We start from the raw sequence: 18,952 nt of genomic DNA, 5'->3' as shown, positions 1-18,952 counted from the left end.
TTACATGTGGCCTGCGGTTGTGAGGCTGGTTGGACGTACTGACAAATTCTCTGAAATGACGTTGAAGGCTTATGGTAGAGAAATTAACATTCAATTCTTTGGCAACAGTTCTAGTGGACATTCATGCCATTTTCATGCTCCCTCAACTACTATTGCATGATAACTGCACATTTTAGAGTGGCCTTTTATTGTCCACGGCACAAGATGCAACTGTGTAGTGATCATGCCGTTTAAATCATCTTCTTGATATGACACACCTGTCAGGTGGATGGATTATCTTGGTAAAGGAGAAATGCTCACGAACATGGATGTAAACAAAATTTGTGCACAACATTTGAGAGATAAGCTATTTGTGGGTATGGTTGTAAAAAGTCTGGGATCTTTTATTTCAGCTCATGAAACATGGGACCAATACTTTACATGTTACGTTGATATTTTTGTACAGTAAACTTCCTCCTCAACCAAATAATGCAATTATCTGAACGTCTGCATGGGAGGCATCGGTAAGTTAAAATGATCAACCAAGCTCCTTTCTTTAGATTCCCTAACATAACTGGTTACATTGTTTCTCATCTCCGCATCACACAACCGTTGGTGAACATACAAAAGACCAGCTACAGAGATGTAGGCCTACGACTTCTAATATAAATCAAAAATGCATCTCGCACTTACATTTATAGCAAGATGAGTTGTCAGAAAACATGAAACAAAACCAGGCATACAAAACTAATAACATTCTCCAGATCCCTTCATAGTTGGTTCTTCCTTGGTTAAAAGTTAAAGTTAAAGCTGTATAGCTAAACATGAAAGCCTAAAAAACAACTCCCGAAACATCCACTCTAGGGTTACAAACTAACTCAATCCATGCATGAACACTTGATCAACAGTTCGACACGTGTAATTGTCCTACACGGGAGTCTTCATCCCTGTGCTACTTTGAGCTTTGGCCTTCTCTTTTTCCAGATGTTTCTGAAAATAAAAAAAGGGACAACATTTAGGTTTCAGAGGATATATATATATATATATATATCCTCTCTCTATATATATATATCCTCTCTCTCTCATATATATATATATATATATTCTCTCTCTATATATATATATCCCCTCTATATATATATATATATAGAGAGAGGATATACATATACACACACATATATATATATATATATAGAGGGGATATAGATATATATATATATATATATATATATATATATATATATAGAGAGAGAGAGAGGATATATATATATATATATAGAGAGAGGATATATATATATAGAGAGAGATGAGAGGATATATATATATATATATATATAGAGAGAGAGTATATATATATATATCCTCTCTCTATATATATATATAGAGAGAGAGGATATACATACATATACACACACATATATATATATATATATATATAGAGGGGATATATATATATATATATATATATAGAGAGAGAGAGAGGATATATATATATATATAGAGAGAGAGGATATATATATATATATATATATATAGAGGATATATATAGAGAGAGAGGATATACATAATTGTTCTTAAGCTGAACACTGTTTGATACCAAGTGAGAGACGTATTGGTGTGTTTTGTGTCAGAGCTTTAAATGACTGCTCAGATATTTTTGGTATATCTGCTAATTGACTAAAATATTGTATATGTTTACCTTGAGTTTTTGGTAGTGAGATTGACTGCTGCAGTGAACCTTCTTGGCCGTCTCCTCATTGGAATAGAACAGGAAACAGACTCTACAGTAGTACCCCATCTTCACATATTCAACACCTGCAATCAGACAGAGTCACTATGATGTTGGGATGTAACGTGTGAAATATACAGTACATATATAGTTCTAATGTTTTTTTGTTTTTTTTAGACAAGAAGTTATTTTATATATCGTTAAAAACGGTCTTACTAAACACATAGAAACCCCATTCCCTCTAAAGAGTATTAATCTGAGCATGTCCTTACCCACTGGGTTGTTAGGCTCATACGGCCCCAGAGGAACCTGGCTGGTTGATGAAAGCTTCCCCTCAGCCTGAGATGGTGTGCAGGCAGTCTCTCCATTCTCAACGCTCCTCACACTCAGGATGGAAATGGGCGCCTCGTTTTCCTCCATTTTGATGTTCTACAGTGTAGAACAATAGAGTGTCAGTTCCTTAAGATACTACTTTTGGTTGACAAAACTAAAAACGGCCTGGGGTTACATCCCAAAATGGTGTCATGTGTTAAGTTGATGTTTTAAAGTATCCCAATATTTCTGTTATTACGGGTCTATCACTCAGTCAAGAGTGCGCATTGCACAGGAAGTCTAGTGGTTGATGGACCTGGCCTCGAGTGTAATGGCGACCTTTGAGGGTGGTTCATACGGTTTAGTAAACTTTGTTAAACTGGAACCTTGTCGTTGTGTCATTTCGAATTAACATCATATTCCCCATCAGATCATCATTGAGGGATTGCTGATGATGACAGCGAACTACGTTTCACCAAAGCCCCGTAGGACGGTGAGCCGTGGTAATACACTATAGTGAATATGATGCCATTTCAGAACAACCTAGACCAGATAAACTTACCATGTCAGTGTCTATTTCGTGTACAGCCGAGTTCTCAGAGGGTTGACCGTATTCTCCCTGGGCCTCCTCCTCCTTCCTAACCTCTACCTCACTCTGCTCAGTGGGCGCCTCCACCATCTTCTTCTCGTCTTCTTTGTCAGGCTCGTCTGTTGATGAAGATGCCGTCTCCTCTCTGGACTTCTTGACTGGAGGTTCTTCATCCTGTTTGGCTGAGCTTTTGGCCGCGGAGCTCCTGTGGGAGCTCGTTTCACTGCCTGATCGCTCCCTCTTCGACGTCCTCTTCTCCTTCTCCTCAGAGTCAGGGGCAGGTGGTCGGTGTCTAGTGTGGGAAAGAGCATTTCATTTCAATTCAACTTTATTGTCCCCAGAATGGGCAATTTAGTTTAAGCACATGAAATATTTTACATTACATAAAGTACAAAGAGAAGTATTTAGTAGTGACAAAAATAACCAGTTGAAGTGTACAATGCTCACAGCAAATACACCAACTGTCGTTTAGTTTGACTCACCCGTATTTGAGCTGTTTGTACTTCCTGCTCACGTACACCGTTAGCCGCTTGCCTTCCAATTTAGGGGGCGTGTCCTTGTAGGTGTCAGCCATTCTCTCAGCGTCCTCTCCACGTTCCATTTCAATGAAACACTAGAAATTAAAGAATAAACATACAAAATAAACATGTGATTTCTACAGTATCCCACTCATTCAGCCATGAGGCATTCCAAGAAGCTCTGTAGCTGAAGAGAGAACAAAAAAAATATTGAATTCACATTGAATTACCTCGTTGCGAGATCTGTTCAGAAAATAGCGTCTCACTTTGCCGAACGGTTCAGCGATTTTCAGGAGCGAGGCGTCGGAGGATTTGAAGTGGGGAATCTGTCCCACGTATACCACTCTCCCACTCTGCAAGAAGAACAACAAAACATTACAAACAACTTCTACAGTAGAAGGCTGGCAAACTGAATCTGCAGGTACGGAGCTCACCTGAATGGTAGCGTATGTCTGTGAATGGTAGATTTTCACAGACTTCCCACACACAGTCGGTGTTACATTCCCACTGTAGAAATTGACCATTGCTTTGGCCTCTTCTTCCGAAGTGAGTTGCAGAAAGGCCTTAGATTCACCAACAAAAAGATGCGCAGTGGTCAGATGTTGACGTCCGTCATACTGTTTTTGCTTCACTGTCAAGTTAATTAAACTCATCAAATCAACCAACAAACTTTACCTCAGGTCTCACGTCAAGCACCAGGTGCTGAACTACAGTACCGAAGGGTTTGGCCAGGGCCAAGATCTCGTTCAGGAAACCATAGGCTCGTTTAAATCCCACAACGTTGACCACTCTCAATCCCCCAATTTTCTTAGAGCTTCCTGCAAAGAGAGGATGAGAGCGACAATTACACAACAGTTTACTTTTCCAACGAAAGTTAATGTAGTTTATTTTCATGTGGGTCGACTCTGTAGCAATGGTTTTCAATTCCACAGACGCTGTAAATCAATCATCCTAAATTAAATGATCATACATCATGCTAGAGGTGAAGTTAATGTTGTTTACCTGAAGACGAGTACTTTTCTTTGGATGACGAGTCCTGTCTCTCCAAGTCCTCGTCCTCTGCCAGCTCATCCAGAGTCACAAAGTCATCCATGTTCTCTGGGAAGTCCTGCTCCATGCTGCCCTCCTCCTGACGGAAACGAACAACATGTATGTCAACATATTAGTTACATATTCACTAACGTTCAAAAGTTTAGGGTCACATAAAAATTCTTGTTTTTGAAAGAAAAGCACGTTTTTTTGTCCATTTAAAATAACATAAAATTGATCAGATATACAGTGTAGACATTGTTAATGTTGTAAATTACTATTGTAGCTGGAAACGGCTGATTTTGAATGGAATATCTACATAGGCCCATTATCAGCAACCATCACTCCTGTGTTCCAATGGCACGTTGTGTTAGCTAATCCAAGTTTATAATTTTAAAAGGCTAATTGATCATTAGAAAACCCTTTTGCAACTATGTTAGCACAGCTGAAAACTGTTGTCCTGATTAAAGAAGCAATAAAACTGGCCTTCTTTAGACTGGTTGAGTATCTGGAGCGTCAGCATTTGTGGGTTTGATTACAGGCTCAAAACGGCCAGAAATAAATAACTTTCTTCTGAAACTCATCAGTCTATTCTTGTTCTGAGAAATGATGGTTATTCCATGCGAGAAATTGCCAAGAAACTGAAGATCTCGTACAACGCTGTGTACTACTCCCTTCACAGAACAGTGCAAACTGTCTCTAACCAGAATAGAAAGAGGAGTGGGAGGCCCCGGTGCACAACTGAGCAAGAGGAAGAGTACATTCGTGTCTATTTTGAGAAACAGACGCGAATATCTTGAGATATTGGTTAAATATTATAAATATATGTTTACAATATGGACATCAGAAAAGGCAGATAAGTAATTGTGCTCAACAGAACTTAATCTCAAACTGAACAAAACACAAGACAAATATAATATTTTCTTGAACTATAAAAGTTTTCTGTTGTTAACCTACCTGATCTGCAGGTAGCTGTTCTTCATGCATCTCTGAGCTCTCTGCTGGCTCTGCCGACGGCGAGTCAACCTTGACCTCTGTCTCATCTGTAGTGGCTTCAGTTTCCATCTGTTCACTCTCAGGCTCTCCCTCTGCTTTCTCCTCTGCACCAGGCACAGTCCCCTCCTCCACCTCTGACCCCTCAGCCTTCTCTGTGACATCACTACTGCTCAGACCCTTGGCAGTGCTCGGAACGTCGTCGGAGTCCGGAGCAGGTTCCTTCTCCTCCTGCGATTCCAGACTGGTGTTGGCAGCAGTCTCTGGGTCTTCCGTCACGGCTTCAGCATTGTCCGCTGACGGCCCAACATCATGTGAACTCTGGTCTCCCTCTCCTTCGTACTCCTCAGCTTTATCTCCCTCCATCACACCAGCCACCACATCCCCTGACCCCACTCCCTCTCTCCCTGACCCCTCTCCCTCTCTCCCTGCATCGCCGTCCTCTCCTTTTGGTGGTTCCTTCCTGTCCTCTTTGGCTTTGCTGCTAGAAGAAGAGGAAGATTTGGTGCTCTTGGAGGAGGAAGATTTGTCTTTGGGTCCAGTACTACTGCTCCTTCTCCTTCTCTTGTCATCCATCAGTTTGTTGTTGGAGCGATGATTCACACTGTTACAGACAGACAACAATCAGTCCAGAAAGCTCTGTGAAAAAAAGGACAACTAAGTCCTCTAATATGATAATGAAGCACTGAATCTTGGGAATTCTTACTTCAAGGTCTTGTACTTGGTACAGATGTTTAAACGGATAGTCTTTCCCTGGATGGTCAGTGGATTCAGAGTGTAGTACTTCACCAACATCTCAGCATCCTCCGCAGACCCCAGCTGAACAAAAGCCTTGGAAGACGAACGCTAACGATACATTAAGCATTCATGACACATCCAGAAAAAAAAATGAAAATACTGTGCAATTTAGCAAGATGCTTTTATTCTTAACATTAGTATGATTTTTTATACAAACAGAAGAGTAAGACTTTTACCTCTTCAGTTAGAAACAAGTGTTTCTTTACGATGCCGAAGCGCCTCGCGATGGTGAGGAGTTCCTGCTTCTTCTCGTTCTCACGCGGCAAGTTGGAGAAGAAGACTACCTGCGATTGGTTCGCCGCCGCCGGCTCTTTGCCTTGTTTCGCCTCTCGGTTGATTCTCTCAGTTCTGAGGTCTTTCTGTTTACAGAGAGAGGAACATATTACGTGTACTGATCTGCGTGCTCGAATTGAACAGGGTCGTTAACGGTCAGCGAAGTTAGAAACGCAGTTGAGCGATTTGAAGTATTTCAATCTACACAGCAGATCGATACAGGCAAAACTAATGGAAATAGATGAATAAGGGCATTCCAATATTACCTGAATCACCAGGAGTTCCTTGGACAGATATAAGGTGATTTGTTTCCCATGCAACATCGCTGGGTTCTGCTGGTAGTAGCTCACCACATCCCTCGCTTCCTTATGAGTCTCCATTTCTAACAAGGCCTGTGGGAGTAGGAATACACACCATGAACCCTACAGGACCAGTCAGCAGGTGCTCTAATACAACACCGTCTGTTTACTTCTGTTAAATGGGGCAATAAATGACAAGTTTTAGCTTATTAAAAAAAATTGAAACCTAAATCTTCACAGACAGTTACTCTGTTATTCAAAGTAGAGTTTGCATTGTGATACGTTGATTTCCGTTGTATTGTAATACGTTACTGGTTTATTCCCACCAGGGATGCACGATATATCGGTGAACATATCGGAATCGGCCGATATTAGCTAAAAATGCCAACGTCAGTATCGGCCCGATGTCTAGTTTAACGTGGATGTGAAAAACGTGGATGTGAAAAAACGTTACACAGTAATAGCGTCACTGCTATTAGCTTCACGACATACTATGGAAGGCCGGTTGGGTCTTTGCGCATCAAGACAGATACACGTCAAATAACACTATTTAACACGTTAAATAAGCTTTTAAATTTGACAAGTCAAAAAAACACAGTTCTATTATAGAATGTTGTGTGTTCTGAATTTGCACGTGCAAGCCAAGCGCCAGCACTACTATCAGTAGCACTGACAAAGCTGACAAAGCTGTTCAAAAAGTCTGCCAACAAGCAAACGCCGGGCCACGAACGATGTGTTTACAATACCACGTTGGTAATAAAGCATTATTTGTTCGACCGCAACTTCTGGGATAGATAGCTAGCTTTAGCTTGGTACCTAGCTAGCACCAATACAACCAGCCTGAACACAATGAACAGTAGAAACTGCAGTTATTTTCATTATTCTTAGCAATTCTTAGCAATGATAGTATTAGCTAGGTTGCCACTTGTTGTTTGCCTATTGAAATAGTCAGTGACACCAGCAGAACACAATGGTGAAGAGTTTAAGCAAATATTAGCGTTGTTGCTCTTATCTCGGGACTGTGACTGTGAAATCACCTCCCCAGTCAACCTATTGTGTGTATTGACATTCATATTGCACCCAATATGTATTTTCCCAATGTCATCCTCAGAGTTATCAGACTCCAAAACATCCACGCAGTGTTGTTTTTCCTCAGGAATAGTGTTCAATACACACAGGTTGACAATAAATGTGGCTCAATTCACAGTTGTTTCAGAGTCCCGTAATAAGACGGGACTCTACGATGCTACGATGCTAATGTTCTCTGGGTGTCACTGGGTAGACTGATACCCCATGTCATCGATCCACAATCCATAGGTAAGGCTGTACAGTGAAATAAGGATGTCCCCAATGCAATTCTAAAGTATAATACATCCAGTGTGATTTCAACAGATTTTTTTGTCAAATTAACAAATTTTGTTGATTTTATATAACAACATTCCAACCTCGTTTAGCATGATCTATTAAATTATGGCATAATTCGACTTATTGCATTCACTTGCATCACTGTCAATTACATTATTTTGAAGTCCACTATTGTGGCTAATCCTTATTGTGGCTAGCTTCACATAGATGGGTCCGCCACCATTAATCAAATAAGAACTGTCTTGTAAATTAGGGTTATTTAAGATTACACCTAGCTAGCTAACTATATAGCTACTGAAACAGATGTAATTTTGCTATGTTTTCGGGGAAGAACATCCATGAGCTAGCTAGCTTTTTTTTAAATGACCAGGTGTGTGTGTAACCTTTATTTAACTTGGCAAGTCAGTTAAAAACACATTTTTATTTACAATGATAGCCTACCCCGGCCAAACACGGACGACACTGGGCCAATTGTGCGTCAGCCCTATGGAACTCCCAATCATGGCCGGATGTGATACAGCCAGGATTCGAACCAGGGACTGTAGTGATGCCTCTTGAACAGAGATGCAGTGCCTTAGACCACTGTGTCCATGTGTGTGTTAACTATTTAACTACAATGATTAACTTGTTGGGGCCGTGGTTCCGAGGTGGGAACATCAATCAGCGGAAATTTCAAGTGCGCCACGTATAGTTTTTGATAAAACTCAAACTTTCATTAAAATGCACATACAATGTACTGAATTAAAGCTACACTCGTTGTGAATCTAGCTACCGAGTCAGATTTGTAAAATGCTTTTCGGCGAAAGCATGAGAAGCTATTATCTGACAGCATACACCCCCAAAGTACTGCAACGCTACTTAAAACGACAGATTTTGCGATAGCCGGGGGCTACTCAAAACGCAGAAATAAAATATAAAACATTCATTACCTTTGACAAGCTTCTTTCTTGGCACTCCTAGATGTCCCATAAACATCATTTGGGTCTTTTTTCGATTAAATCGGTCCATATATAGCCTAGATATCGATCTATGAAGATTGTGTGAACAACGGAAAAAAATAGCGTTTTCTAACATAACGTCAATTTTTTAAATAAAAAAAGTCGACAATAAACTTTCACAAAACACTTCGAAATACTTTTGTAATGCAACTTTAGGTATTAGTACACGTTAATAAACTCTAAAATTGATCACGAGGCGATGTCAATTCTATAGGTGTCCGTCTGGAAATCATGTCCGGATAAATCTCAAACAAAATATCCGGTCGGATACCTGAAGAAATGGCTCGTCTCTTCTTTGTTTGACCAAGAAACAAATCGTAGGCAAATGACAAGACTGTTGACACCGTGTGGAAGCTGTAGGTATTGCAACCTCGACCTCATTTAATCTGGTTCACCTTTAACAATTCTTGGAAGTGGCGCATGGATATTTTTTTCCATTTTCAGTGATCAGATTTGCCTGCACTTTTCGATGAAACGCACGTTCTGTTATAGTCACAGCCGTGATTTAACCAGTTTTAGAAACGTCTGAGTGTTTTCTATCCACACATACAAATAATATGCATATACTATATTCCTGGCATGAATAGCAGGGTGCTGAAATGTTGCGCGATTTTTAACAAAAAGCTGCGAAAATTCACAACTTCCCTAAGGGGTTTTAAAAGGTCGCTAAAATGTTAAATATGGGTTATCGGTATCGTTTTTTTGTTGGCAAGAAAAATATCAGATATCAGCCAAAAATGTAATATCGGTGCATCACTAATTCTCGCTACACAATAATTATTAGGCTACCATTTAGCCATCACTCATTCACTAGCCAACCATGCTACCATTTAACCATCGCTCATTCACTAGCCAACCATTATACCATTTAGCCATCGCTCATTCACTAGCCAACCATACTACCATTTAACCATCACTCATTCACTAGCCAACCATACTACCATTTAACCATCGCTCATTCACTAGCCAACCATGCTACCATTTAGCCATCGCTCATTCAATAGCAAACCATGCTACCATTTAGCAAATCACTCGTTCACTAGCCAACCATGCTACCATTTAGCCATCGCTCATTCAATAGCCAACCATGCTACCATTTAGCCATCGCTCATTCAATAGCCAACCATGCTACCATTTAGCAAATCGCTCATTCACTAGCCAACCATGCTACCATTTAGCCATCGCTCATTCAATAGCCAACCATACTACCATTTAGCCATCACTCATTCAATAGCTAACCATGCTACCATTTATCCATCGCTCAATCACTAGCCAACCATGCTACCATTTAGCCATCACTCATTCAATAGCCAAACATGCTACCATTTATCCATCGCTCATTCACTAGCCAACCATGCTACCATTTAGCCATCGCTCATTCACTAGCCAAACATGCTACCATTTATCCATCGCTCATTCACTAGCCAACCATGCTACCATTTAGCCATCGCTTATTCAATAGCCAAACATGCTACCATTTATCCATCGCTGATTCACTAGTGAAACATGCTACCATTTAGCCATCGCTTAATCAATAGCCAACCATGCTACCATTTAGCCATCGCTCATTCACTAGCCAACCATGCTACCATTTAGCCATTGCTTATTCAATAGCCAACCATGCTCTTAAGTAAATAGACCAGTAGCCTCTGACAGTACGGGTAGGCTACAGTATTGCTGTGCGATAGGTGTGACATCGTCAAGGCAGGAGACAGAAAAACAACGTATTGATAGGAGCCCGCGTTCATATTTTTGTATAGTGTCTGTAGCATTTACTTTAAAATGGTTCAATAGGCCAATAACTCTTAGAATGTGCAGCCAGTGTTTGGCGCCCTCTATAGGCGGCATGCATTTTAGTTTCAAAGCCACTGCAAAAAAACTCTACAGAAATGTGATCATTTGCCATTGCGCTTTAGAAACTGTCAAGGTCCTGTTCCAAATCATAGAGCAAATGAGAGCATTTTTGTTACCACTAAAAGGGTGAATGGAGGGCGTTTTTGTTACCATTAAAAGGGTGAATGGAGGGCATTTTTGATACCATTAAAAGGGTGAATGGAGGGCATTTTTGATACCATTAAAAGGGTGAATGGAGGGCATTTTTGATACCATAAAAAGGTGAATGGAGGGTGTTTTTGATACCATAAAAGGTGAATGGAGGGCATTTCTAGGCAAGGTTGTAACGCTTGCTCACGAGTGCAGAAATATAGTATGGCTCTGACATATCAATGGAAAACATATGTTGCGTGCGACAGGTTGATAAATCGCAATCATTTGTTGAGCACGCAAATCCTAGAATCTCCAGAATCTCCACGTACGCCAGGATTTAGTGAGAAATGTATAAATGAGACCTCAGGCACAAAGTGTCGTGCTTTACCTTGTTCTTCAGAACCAGGTGTTCACAGAGAGTTCCAAAGGGTTCAACCAGGGCGAACAGGGCTTTGTTAGACAGAGGACTCCTGTCATATTTGGCCACCACTACTTTGCTTCTGATCTGATGAGGAGAACAGTTACAAAACAGGTTGAATCCATCACTTTCACACCAAAGGCACACCAGTAAATACATGTTGATTTGAGGAAAAGTTACTTGGCCACTGCATTGCAGTAAATAGAATCGTATTTTATCAAGATAATTTGCCAAATAAAACACATTACCTGCTTAAGTGCCATAGGGCGTTGATGTGGCTTGCCTGATCCAACATTAGATCCAGCACCACCACCTAAAGTAAATAATAACAACACAGGGCTTTTATATATATACACATATATATATATATATAAAGTAATCCTTCTCACCCCCCTTTAAGATTTAGATGCACTATTGTAAAGTGACTGTTCCACTGGATGTCATAAGGTGAATGCACCAATTTGTAAGTCGCTCTGGATAAGAGCGTCTGCTAAATGACTTAAATGTAATGTAAATGTATACACATACATACATACATACATACATATACATATATATATAAAAGCCATCTAAACAAAAGCAAACATGGATTGCTAACTTAATTTGTCTATAGAGACTACAGGGTCAGGAAGCCAATATGTCATTTGGGTGAACTAGGCCTATCCCTTTAACGATAATGATTACATGATAATGAATACAGAAATTCACCAGTAAGTGACAGGAATAAGCATACATTGGTTGCGTGCGAAAAGGCACCCTATTCCCTACTTTTGACCAGAGCGCATTAAGGAAGTAGTGCACTCCTTTTGGCCAGAGCCCTATGGGACCCTAATCAAAAGTAGTGCACTAAAATGGAATAGAGTGCCATTTCAGACACAGACGTAATTTTTCATACAAACACAGCATTACCCCAGCCGGAGCTCATGCGGCCTCCTCCAGCCTGCTGCCCACCGCCCATGGGGATTGGTCCCAGGAGACTGGCTGATTGATTGGTGGTCTCCTGTAGATGAGACCCACCGCTGAAAAGGGACAAACATGAGATTTAGTCTACTATTATACAAGGGTGATTCATCCACGTATTTAAACGTGCAACTGCACTTCCTGATTTAGCCTAATTTTAGATTTGGTTAATTAAGAAATGGTAGCGGCCATTACTGAATTCAAGGGCGAGTTGGTTTCAGGGTGTGGTTTGATGTGGGTGTCTCATGTGTGTGTGTTCTCGGATGGGAAGAGTTAACACAAATTATTTCCACAATTAACTTTAGCCGTCTGGTGTGCGACCGTGGTAAATTTGGTTTGACTTTGGATAGCCTATCACTGGGGCTAGTTAGGGACCGTCAATAAATTACACAATGTAAATGAGACAATATTTTCATGTTGCATACCTTTTAGTTCTCATTAAATGCTGTCAATATTTGAGGTTTTTAAGTCATTGAAATTTGGATTTTAACATATAGTCCCATGTACATTGTGTAATTTACCGATGGCCCACAACTAGCCCCATAGGGATATCCAAAGTCAACCCTGATTTACCACAGGCATTACTATTGGGTGGCATGCAGCTGCACTCCGGATTGATGATTACTAGTGTGCTGCCAGCTGTGGGTAGGATTAAAACAAAGCCAACTTTCATTTATGCTGTGATGCAGTCACGACTACAAGTCTCACAAAACCCTGTTTTGGAAAAGACTGACTTTATGACCAAAATTATTATATTTACACTTTGTAGTACATTTTGATATTCGAATAAATGTTTCACACATGTTTCACACACATATTGATGCCACACAGCCTTTTGATGCCACACAGCTTTTTTAGGGGTAGTTGCTCTTTAAAATCAAAACACCTGAAAGGTTCTGGTTTACCAAGTTCTTATGTTCTTTATAAACTCTTTGGATAATATTTGCAAACATGTTAAACAACCGGCATGTGTGTGTGAGAATTTTTTTTATTAACTAGGCAAGTCAGTTCAGCACAAATTCTTGTTTAGAATGACGGCCTACACCGGCCAAACCAGGACGAAGCTGGGCCAATTGTGCGTCGCCCTATAGGACTCCCAATCACGGCCGGTTGTGATACAGCCTGGATTTGAACCAGGGTGTATGTAGTGACGCCTCTAGCACTGAGATGCAGTGTCTCAGACCGCTGCGCCATTCGGGAGCCCAAGAAAGAGAGAGTGTTTGTCTGCGTGTGTGTGCGCGGGAGACACACATACCCTCTGCTTGTGGCCATGTGTGGATCCCATTCTGGGTACCTAAAGATCATGGGAGAATATTGGTTTTAAAAAATGGCTGGTGGTAGCACATATCTTTATTATAAGACAAAACTCCAAAAAAGTTCCTTCTTTTCCCCCCATTATTTTTACAACAGGCAGGGGAAAAGTTGTACACAGACGTTTCAGTCTGTATCACCTTCTTCAGTGTTTATCTGAACATTAGTGAAAATAACCTTTTTGCTAAAAGGCCTATACATCACGTAGTGTGTTTGAATAGAAAGAGTAACTTACATTTGCAGGAGGAGCCTCTGGTTTTCTGTATGGCGTAATCCATTAGTGTGCTGGTTCCACTCCTGCAGACCAAGACAACCACTGGATGAGTGACTGATTTACTGAAGACATACACTGTATACATTAATTGGCTCCCACACCAATTAGAAGGCAAAAGGGTGATTCAACTATGGCTCTTCAAAAGGAGAAAGAAGCTGAATAAGTGGAGATATGATGCTAATATAAACAAACTTGTTGAACCATTACTTTGTGTATAGTAGGATTGGCTTTCGTCACTTGATAATAAAAATATATAAAAAGATTTGATCATAAATTCTGGTCTTGAATTGAAAACGTGTCCGTGCGTGCACGACAGCAGCAATCAAACTGAGATCAGAGTAGACAGTGTGTGTGGATGGATGAAACAGACAGGTAAAGTGGAAAAGGAATTGGAGTTACTACTCACCATGGTAGAGTGCACGTCAAAATCACAAAGAGAGCACACATGGGGAAACATGTGAGGTATAACTCCTAAGAAGTCCTGCACTTTGCCGTGGGACGGGGATCCCATTCTCCTGGTCATAAAGACACTGTCTGCCGCTGAAGGGGGACCCATGCCCATACCGCTGTAGCGATCACGGGAAAGATCTGAATACCACCCTGGATCTCTTCCACCACTGCCGTGGCCATAGTCGAGTTCATACCTTCCAGCTGGAGTGTCTTGGATGGAATTGTAGCCCAAGTCTCCTTGCTGAGCGTGGGCCGAAGCTTGCCCCATGGAACCACCCAGTCTTCCAACACGCATGTCATCCCAGTTGTCTCTGCTGGCTCTGTAGGAGGGCTCAGAAGAGAGCCCGGACAGGTCCCCTCTAGAGTTGCCTGCCATGCGTCTGTCAGAATCCACCTTCCGGTTCTTAAGCTGCATTATAAGTTGAGGCAAGGACTCCACACTAATGTTTTCTTCTGGGATCTGTGCCAGCACGTCTAGGTCTGCGGGCGACAGGCCCAAGCTGGCAAATAGCTTCATGGAGTTGCCAATGTGGCCACCACCACGACGGGACAGCTGGGGGTCATGGTCGCCCTCACCACCACCCATACCTGAGGACATGCTGTGCAACTGTCTGGAGGTTGAGCCATGATGGAGGCTGTCTGAACACTGTTCATTCATGCTGAAGTTGAGGGTCTCAGCAGCAGCCAGGAGCCCGCGTCCCACAGCAAAGCCTTTCTGAGAGCCATGAGATGGAATCTTCTGGGACATGGCCACTCTCAAAATGGCTGACGTGCTCTAAAGTAACTCGACGTGAAACTCCACGGTACAAGAACAGAATAAGGAAGCAGTTAAAGTGAGGGCCAATTTAAGTCTTTGATCGAAGGGAAGATTCAGTCAATTCAAAAAGAGACAACGACGTGGCAACAAGTCAACGTGGATGAGGAAAAAGGGAAAACTCTCCTCTTCATCTGATGGAATATTTCTGCAGAAACATAATGGTGAAAGTGTAGGGTGTAAGTTCTTGTCTGCCACCCTCCTCCACAGTTAGCATGGGGATATGGAGGTGCAAAACAACACTGTCTGCAGACAGGTTCAGTTAGCCTACAATGTACAGATAGCAAGTGTGGAGAGCAGGGCCCAATTCAAATAGTAGTCAATTGAACTGTGTTCTGAATCAGAATGTTAGGTTTATATGAAAGAAACAGGAAGAATCATTTACAAAGCATTGAAGAGAGACCACTCACAGAAAAGGAGGGAAATGTACAGCATGAGATTCAGACGTGAATTGACCTCATGCGAAAGTAGAGGAAGATACTGTGTATCATGAACTGTATGTCATAGCCAGAAGAGAAGATAGATTACCCCATGTTTGATCTTCATAAAACAAGGACAATGCTCACACTTTATCAGATGACCAACAATAGGCCGAACTGCAGTGGACACAACTTGACATGAATTGAAGAGCTAAAAATGTGTAGCTACTAGGTTACAATGAGCAGTGGGGTTCGTGATAAAAATGGAATTTGGATCCAGTCTCTGATCGGGAAAGACTTGGATCAAGCTATAGCAAAGACAACAGTATAGAGAATGTATCGCAACATTAGCTATTCCTCTTAAAAACAAGTTGCTAGCTAACACGAGATGCAGCTAACCGCAAGAGCGGTTTTGTCTGTACTGCCAAACACATTTGCACTCAGTGTGTGAATTAATATTAGCTGAATTCTATGCGTATTAGATATAAAAACGTTGTTTGAAGATAGCAACTAACTAAATGTTAATATGCAACAGCAGAACCACATATTTGATGTGAAAGGCCCCTGGCCATACTTGGCTTGCGAAGATAATTTGATGGCGGCATCTCGCTGCATGTTTTCATGATGAGATTATACATTATGCTACAAAAAAATTGGACTTCTATTAAAAACAATATATAGTTGTAATTTGTAACGTTAGTTATTTTAGTTTCGAAACGACGTTTTACCGAGGTTAAGGGGCTGTGTTTATTTGTCCTTACCTGCGCAGGGGGGGGTGACGCTATAGCGAGCCAAGGAGTATGCGCCCTAAACCACGTGGGAGGGTCAGACGCGTCGTTCCATTTCTGACGTTCAACATGTAAACAAACACACTCCGCAGCCATTCCTTTTCACGGTCTAAGAAGAGTTCAACCTGATACTTCCAGCTTTGAAACTTCACCTCTGGTAATTTGACCGTTCTGAAATATCGTAACGATATATGGCACTGCTGTGGTCCATATAAAACAGAAATGAGTGTCCCCACTTGCTGCTTTTATACTTTATATCGAGTCGTTTTAATAACAAAGGCAGACAGACAACACGTGTCTGTAGATAGCTAACGTTACGCAGTGGTCATAGTTAACATTTTGAACCGTAGTGTGTTTTTCCCCGAGTCGTCGGTTGTTTATTTCTGTGTCTTATTATTACTGTGTTCTGAAATATTGTCTTATTCCGGTTGTTTTTTTTTTTGCAGATATAGCTAACTTGTCTTGGTTACAGCCAAAATGAAAGACCCAAGTCGCATCAACAACACCCCGAGCCTCAGCAGCATAGAATTGATCCTACATGAACAGTTCATCAATGATGACAATCCCTTTGTTGAATACATGTGGATGGAGAACGAGGAGGAATTCAACAGACAGGTACTCTACTTATTCTGCCTATTGATCAGGTACTAGATTAGGTAGCTAGTTGATGTCATTTTTCATGCCTACACCACACACAAATAAATACCTATTTTTGTAATGCTAATGTATCGTTATTTATTTAATTTATAGTGATACGAAGAGTTGGGTGTCTAAAGTATTTTTTTTTATGCTTTTCCCCCAGGTTGAGGAGGAGCTGTGGGAGGAGGAGTTCATTGAGCAGTGTTTCCAGGAGATGTTAGAGGAAGAGGAGAACGAATGGTTCATCCCAGCCAGAGATCTCCCTCCAACCCTCGGTCAGCTCCAGGACCAACTAAACCTACTGGTCCTCAGTGACACAGGCATCGTACACAGCCTGGCGGTAAATGTTTCAGAGTGGTTTTGTTTGTCCAGATTTTATGAAAGTTAAGTCTGAGGAAAGTAGCCATTTTAGTTGGCCTAGTCCTAGTTTCGCGTTAGCCTCGTAAATACCAGACTGATTACCACTGCGTGTAGGGAACCATTCATGTAAGCGTGCAGGATCAATCGGCTCGCCAGGCTAGTTTCGTGTGGCCATCCTTCCAAATCTGTTCTCATCAACTGGTGAAAAGCCTGTGTTTCTGAGGCTTTAAAAAATAAATAAATATATATATATATTTTTTTAACCTTTATTTAACTAGGCAAGTCAGTTAAGAACAAATTCTTATTTACAATGACGGCCTATCCCGGCCAAACCCGGATGACACTGGGCCAATTGTGGCCGCCCTGTAGGGACTCCCAATCACGGCCGGATGTAATACAGACTGAGGCTAGCCTAGGTCCAAGATATATATGTGCTATCTTGTTCTAGTTTCAAGTTTTATTAGTCGTATGTACGGGATACACAAGGGATACACCGTCCAATGAAATGCTTACTTGCAGGTTCCTTGTCGACAATGCACCAACAATAAGAAATAATAAAAGATAAGAATACGAACAGAAAGTAAATGGCTCAGTAGAATAGAATAAACAATTTGGCATAAGTATAAAGTATGATTTTTGTCAAGATGGCTCAGGCTGGAACTGTACAAATAGTCGGCCTATGACATCTCCATTTGTTTGGTTTGAATAATCTCTGTAATCTTTGATTACATTTTCCCTCATGTTTTTTTTCTCTTTAGATTAACAGCAATTTGAACCCTGTACCAGGATTGAAGCACTGAGACTAGTCCTCTGATGAAGAAGTCATCTGTCCACACTGAAGCCAGCGTAGGAAGATCTGTTTGAGTTTTGTTAATCTGTTGCACTTAATGTGTTGCCAAAGTTTTCCAGCTAGCCCTGCATGTTTAACGTTTTGAATAATGTTGTGTATATAAATCATATGTTTTTTGTAACTCTTCTGAATGTAAAAACAGCGTAGGAGCCAGAAGACCATTTACTTTTATTTCCTTTTTGAATAATATAGGCCTATGTAGTGCTAACATACCTGCCCCATCAAATAATAATTTTCTGTTCAATCAAAATTAGTGGTTCATTTAAAAATCAAAATACATTTTTCATTAGATCTTGGTTTGCATTATGAATTCCTTTTATTGAAATGCAGATTCTAAATAGTCCGTGTGGCCATTTGATTTATTGTTCAGCAGTCTTATGGCTTGTGGGTGAAAGCTGTTAAGGAGTCTTTTATTTTCATTGCTCCTCTACTTCCTGCCATTATCGTCCAGGTGCTTGATATCCTACTGCCATGCAGATGTTGACTTTAGATTTTTTTTAAATGCACATAAAATGGAAAACTGCTGTATAAAAATGTACCAAAAGTATTGCACAAACATACAACAAAAAAACATATATATTTTTTCTTAAAGTATTTGAAAATAAATATTGATGGACTCTATATTTGTGATTTCACCAAAAAATAAACATGGGTGCCTCATAAATGTATACTCTTGAATACCCTGTTTTCATATAGTAAACAAACCGCAATCGACTTTGTACAAAAATATTGTAGTTTACCTTTCACTTCCGGTTCCGGTTTAGACGCCTGTGAAGCGCGCTAGCTACAGGTTACGGTAAG

The 18,952-nt window shown here is 40.8% G+C and overlaps 2 protein-coding genes across 6 annotated transcripts; one reads left to right on the top strand and one right to left on the bottom strand.

The window, feature by feature from the left end:
* Window positions 1-357: 357 nt before the first annotated feature.
* Window positions 358-18,914, bottom strand: LOC118376024 (matrin-3-like). Of its 5 annotated transcripts, none has more exons than XM_035762672.2 (20): window positions 18,892-18,914; window positions 14,238-15,243; window positions 13,793-13,854; window positions 13,502-13,540; window positions 12,196-12,305; window positions 11,535-11,599; window positions 11,257-11,373; window positions 6,487-6,612; window positions 6,124-6,306; window positions 5,856-5,995; window positions 5,114-5,753; window positions 4,130-4,256; window positions 3,803-3,945; window positions 3,562-3,690; window positions 3,358-3,480; window positions 3,092-3,222; window positions 2,583-2,901; window positions 1,981-2,137; window positions 1,679-1,794; window positions 358-969 (listed from the first exon to the last, which is right to left on the bottom strand). In XM_035762672.2, exons 2-20 carry the CDS (start codon window positions 15,027-15,029, stop codon window positions 907-909), a joined length of 3,582 nt encoding a protein of 1,193 aa, XP_035618565.1. In that variant the 5' UTR covers window positions 15,030-15,243; window positions 18,892-18,914; the 3' UTR covers window positions 358-906. The 5 variants fall into 5 exon arrangements, with proteins under 5 accessions (XP_035618565.1, XP_035618563.1, XP_035618564.1 ...); XM_035762670.2 differs by lacking the exon at window positions 18,892-18,914 and adding an exon at window positions 16,276-16,403; XM_035762671.2 differs by lacking the exon at window positions 18,892-18,914 and adding an exon at window positions 15,624-16,269.
* Window positions 16,310-18,819, top strand: LOC127929238 (polyadenylate-binding protein-interacting protein 2-like). The gene is made up of 4 exons (XM_052517202.1): window positions 16,310-16,459; window positions 16,749-16,917; window positions 17,105-17,281; window positions 18,060-18,819. The coding sequence occupies exons 2-4, from the start codon at window positions 16,780-16,782 to the stop codon at window positions 18,099-18,101; spliced, it is 357 nt and encodes a 118-aa protein (XP_052373162.1). The 5' UTR covers window positions 16,310-16,459; window positions 16,749-16,779; the 3' UTR covers window positions 18,102-18,819.
* Window positions 18,915-18,952: the final 38 nt, after the last annotated feature.

This window comes from Oncorhynchus keta, chromosome 4, assembly GCF_023373465.1.
Source record: "Oncorhynchus keta strain PuntledgeMale-10-30-2019 chromosome 4, Oket_V2, whole genome shotgun sequence".
NCBI classification, from domain to species: domain Eukaryota; kingdom Metazoa; phylum Chordata; class Actinopteri; order Salmoniformes; family Salmonidae; genus Oncorhynchus; species Oncorhynchus keta.
The sequence above is the reverse complement of the archived record's forward strand: the minus strand, read 5'-3'. Positions and strand labels throughout refer to the sequence as shown.

Coding starts and splice junctions, on each gene's coding strand:
- LOC118376024 (XM_035762672.2), bottom strand. CDS start 15,029: ATGTCCCAGAAGATTCCATCTCATGGCTCTCAGAAAGGCTTTGCTGTG. Junction 11,374..11,534: donor GCCCTATGGCACTTAAGCAG/GTAATGTGTTTT, acceptor TCTCCTCATCAG/ATCAGAAGCAAAGTAGTGGT. Junction 3,481..3,561: donor AGACATACGCTACCATTCAG/GTGAGCTCCGTA, acceptor TTCTTCTTGCAG/AGTGGGAGAGTGGTATACGT.
- LOC127929238 (XM_052517202.1), top strand. CDS start 16,780: ATGAAAGACCCAAGTCGCATCAACAACACCCCGAGCCTCAGCAGCATA. Junction 16,918..17,104: donor AGGAGGAATTCAACAGACAG/GTACTCTACTTA, acceptor CTTTTCCCCCAG/GTTGAGGAGGAGCTGTGGGA. Junction 17,282..18,059: donor GCATCGTACACAGCCTGGCG/GTAAATGTTTCA, acceptor TTTTCTCTTTAG/ATTAACAGCAATTTGAACCC.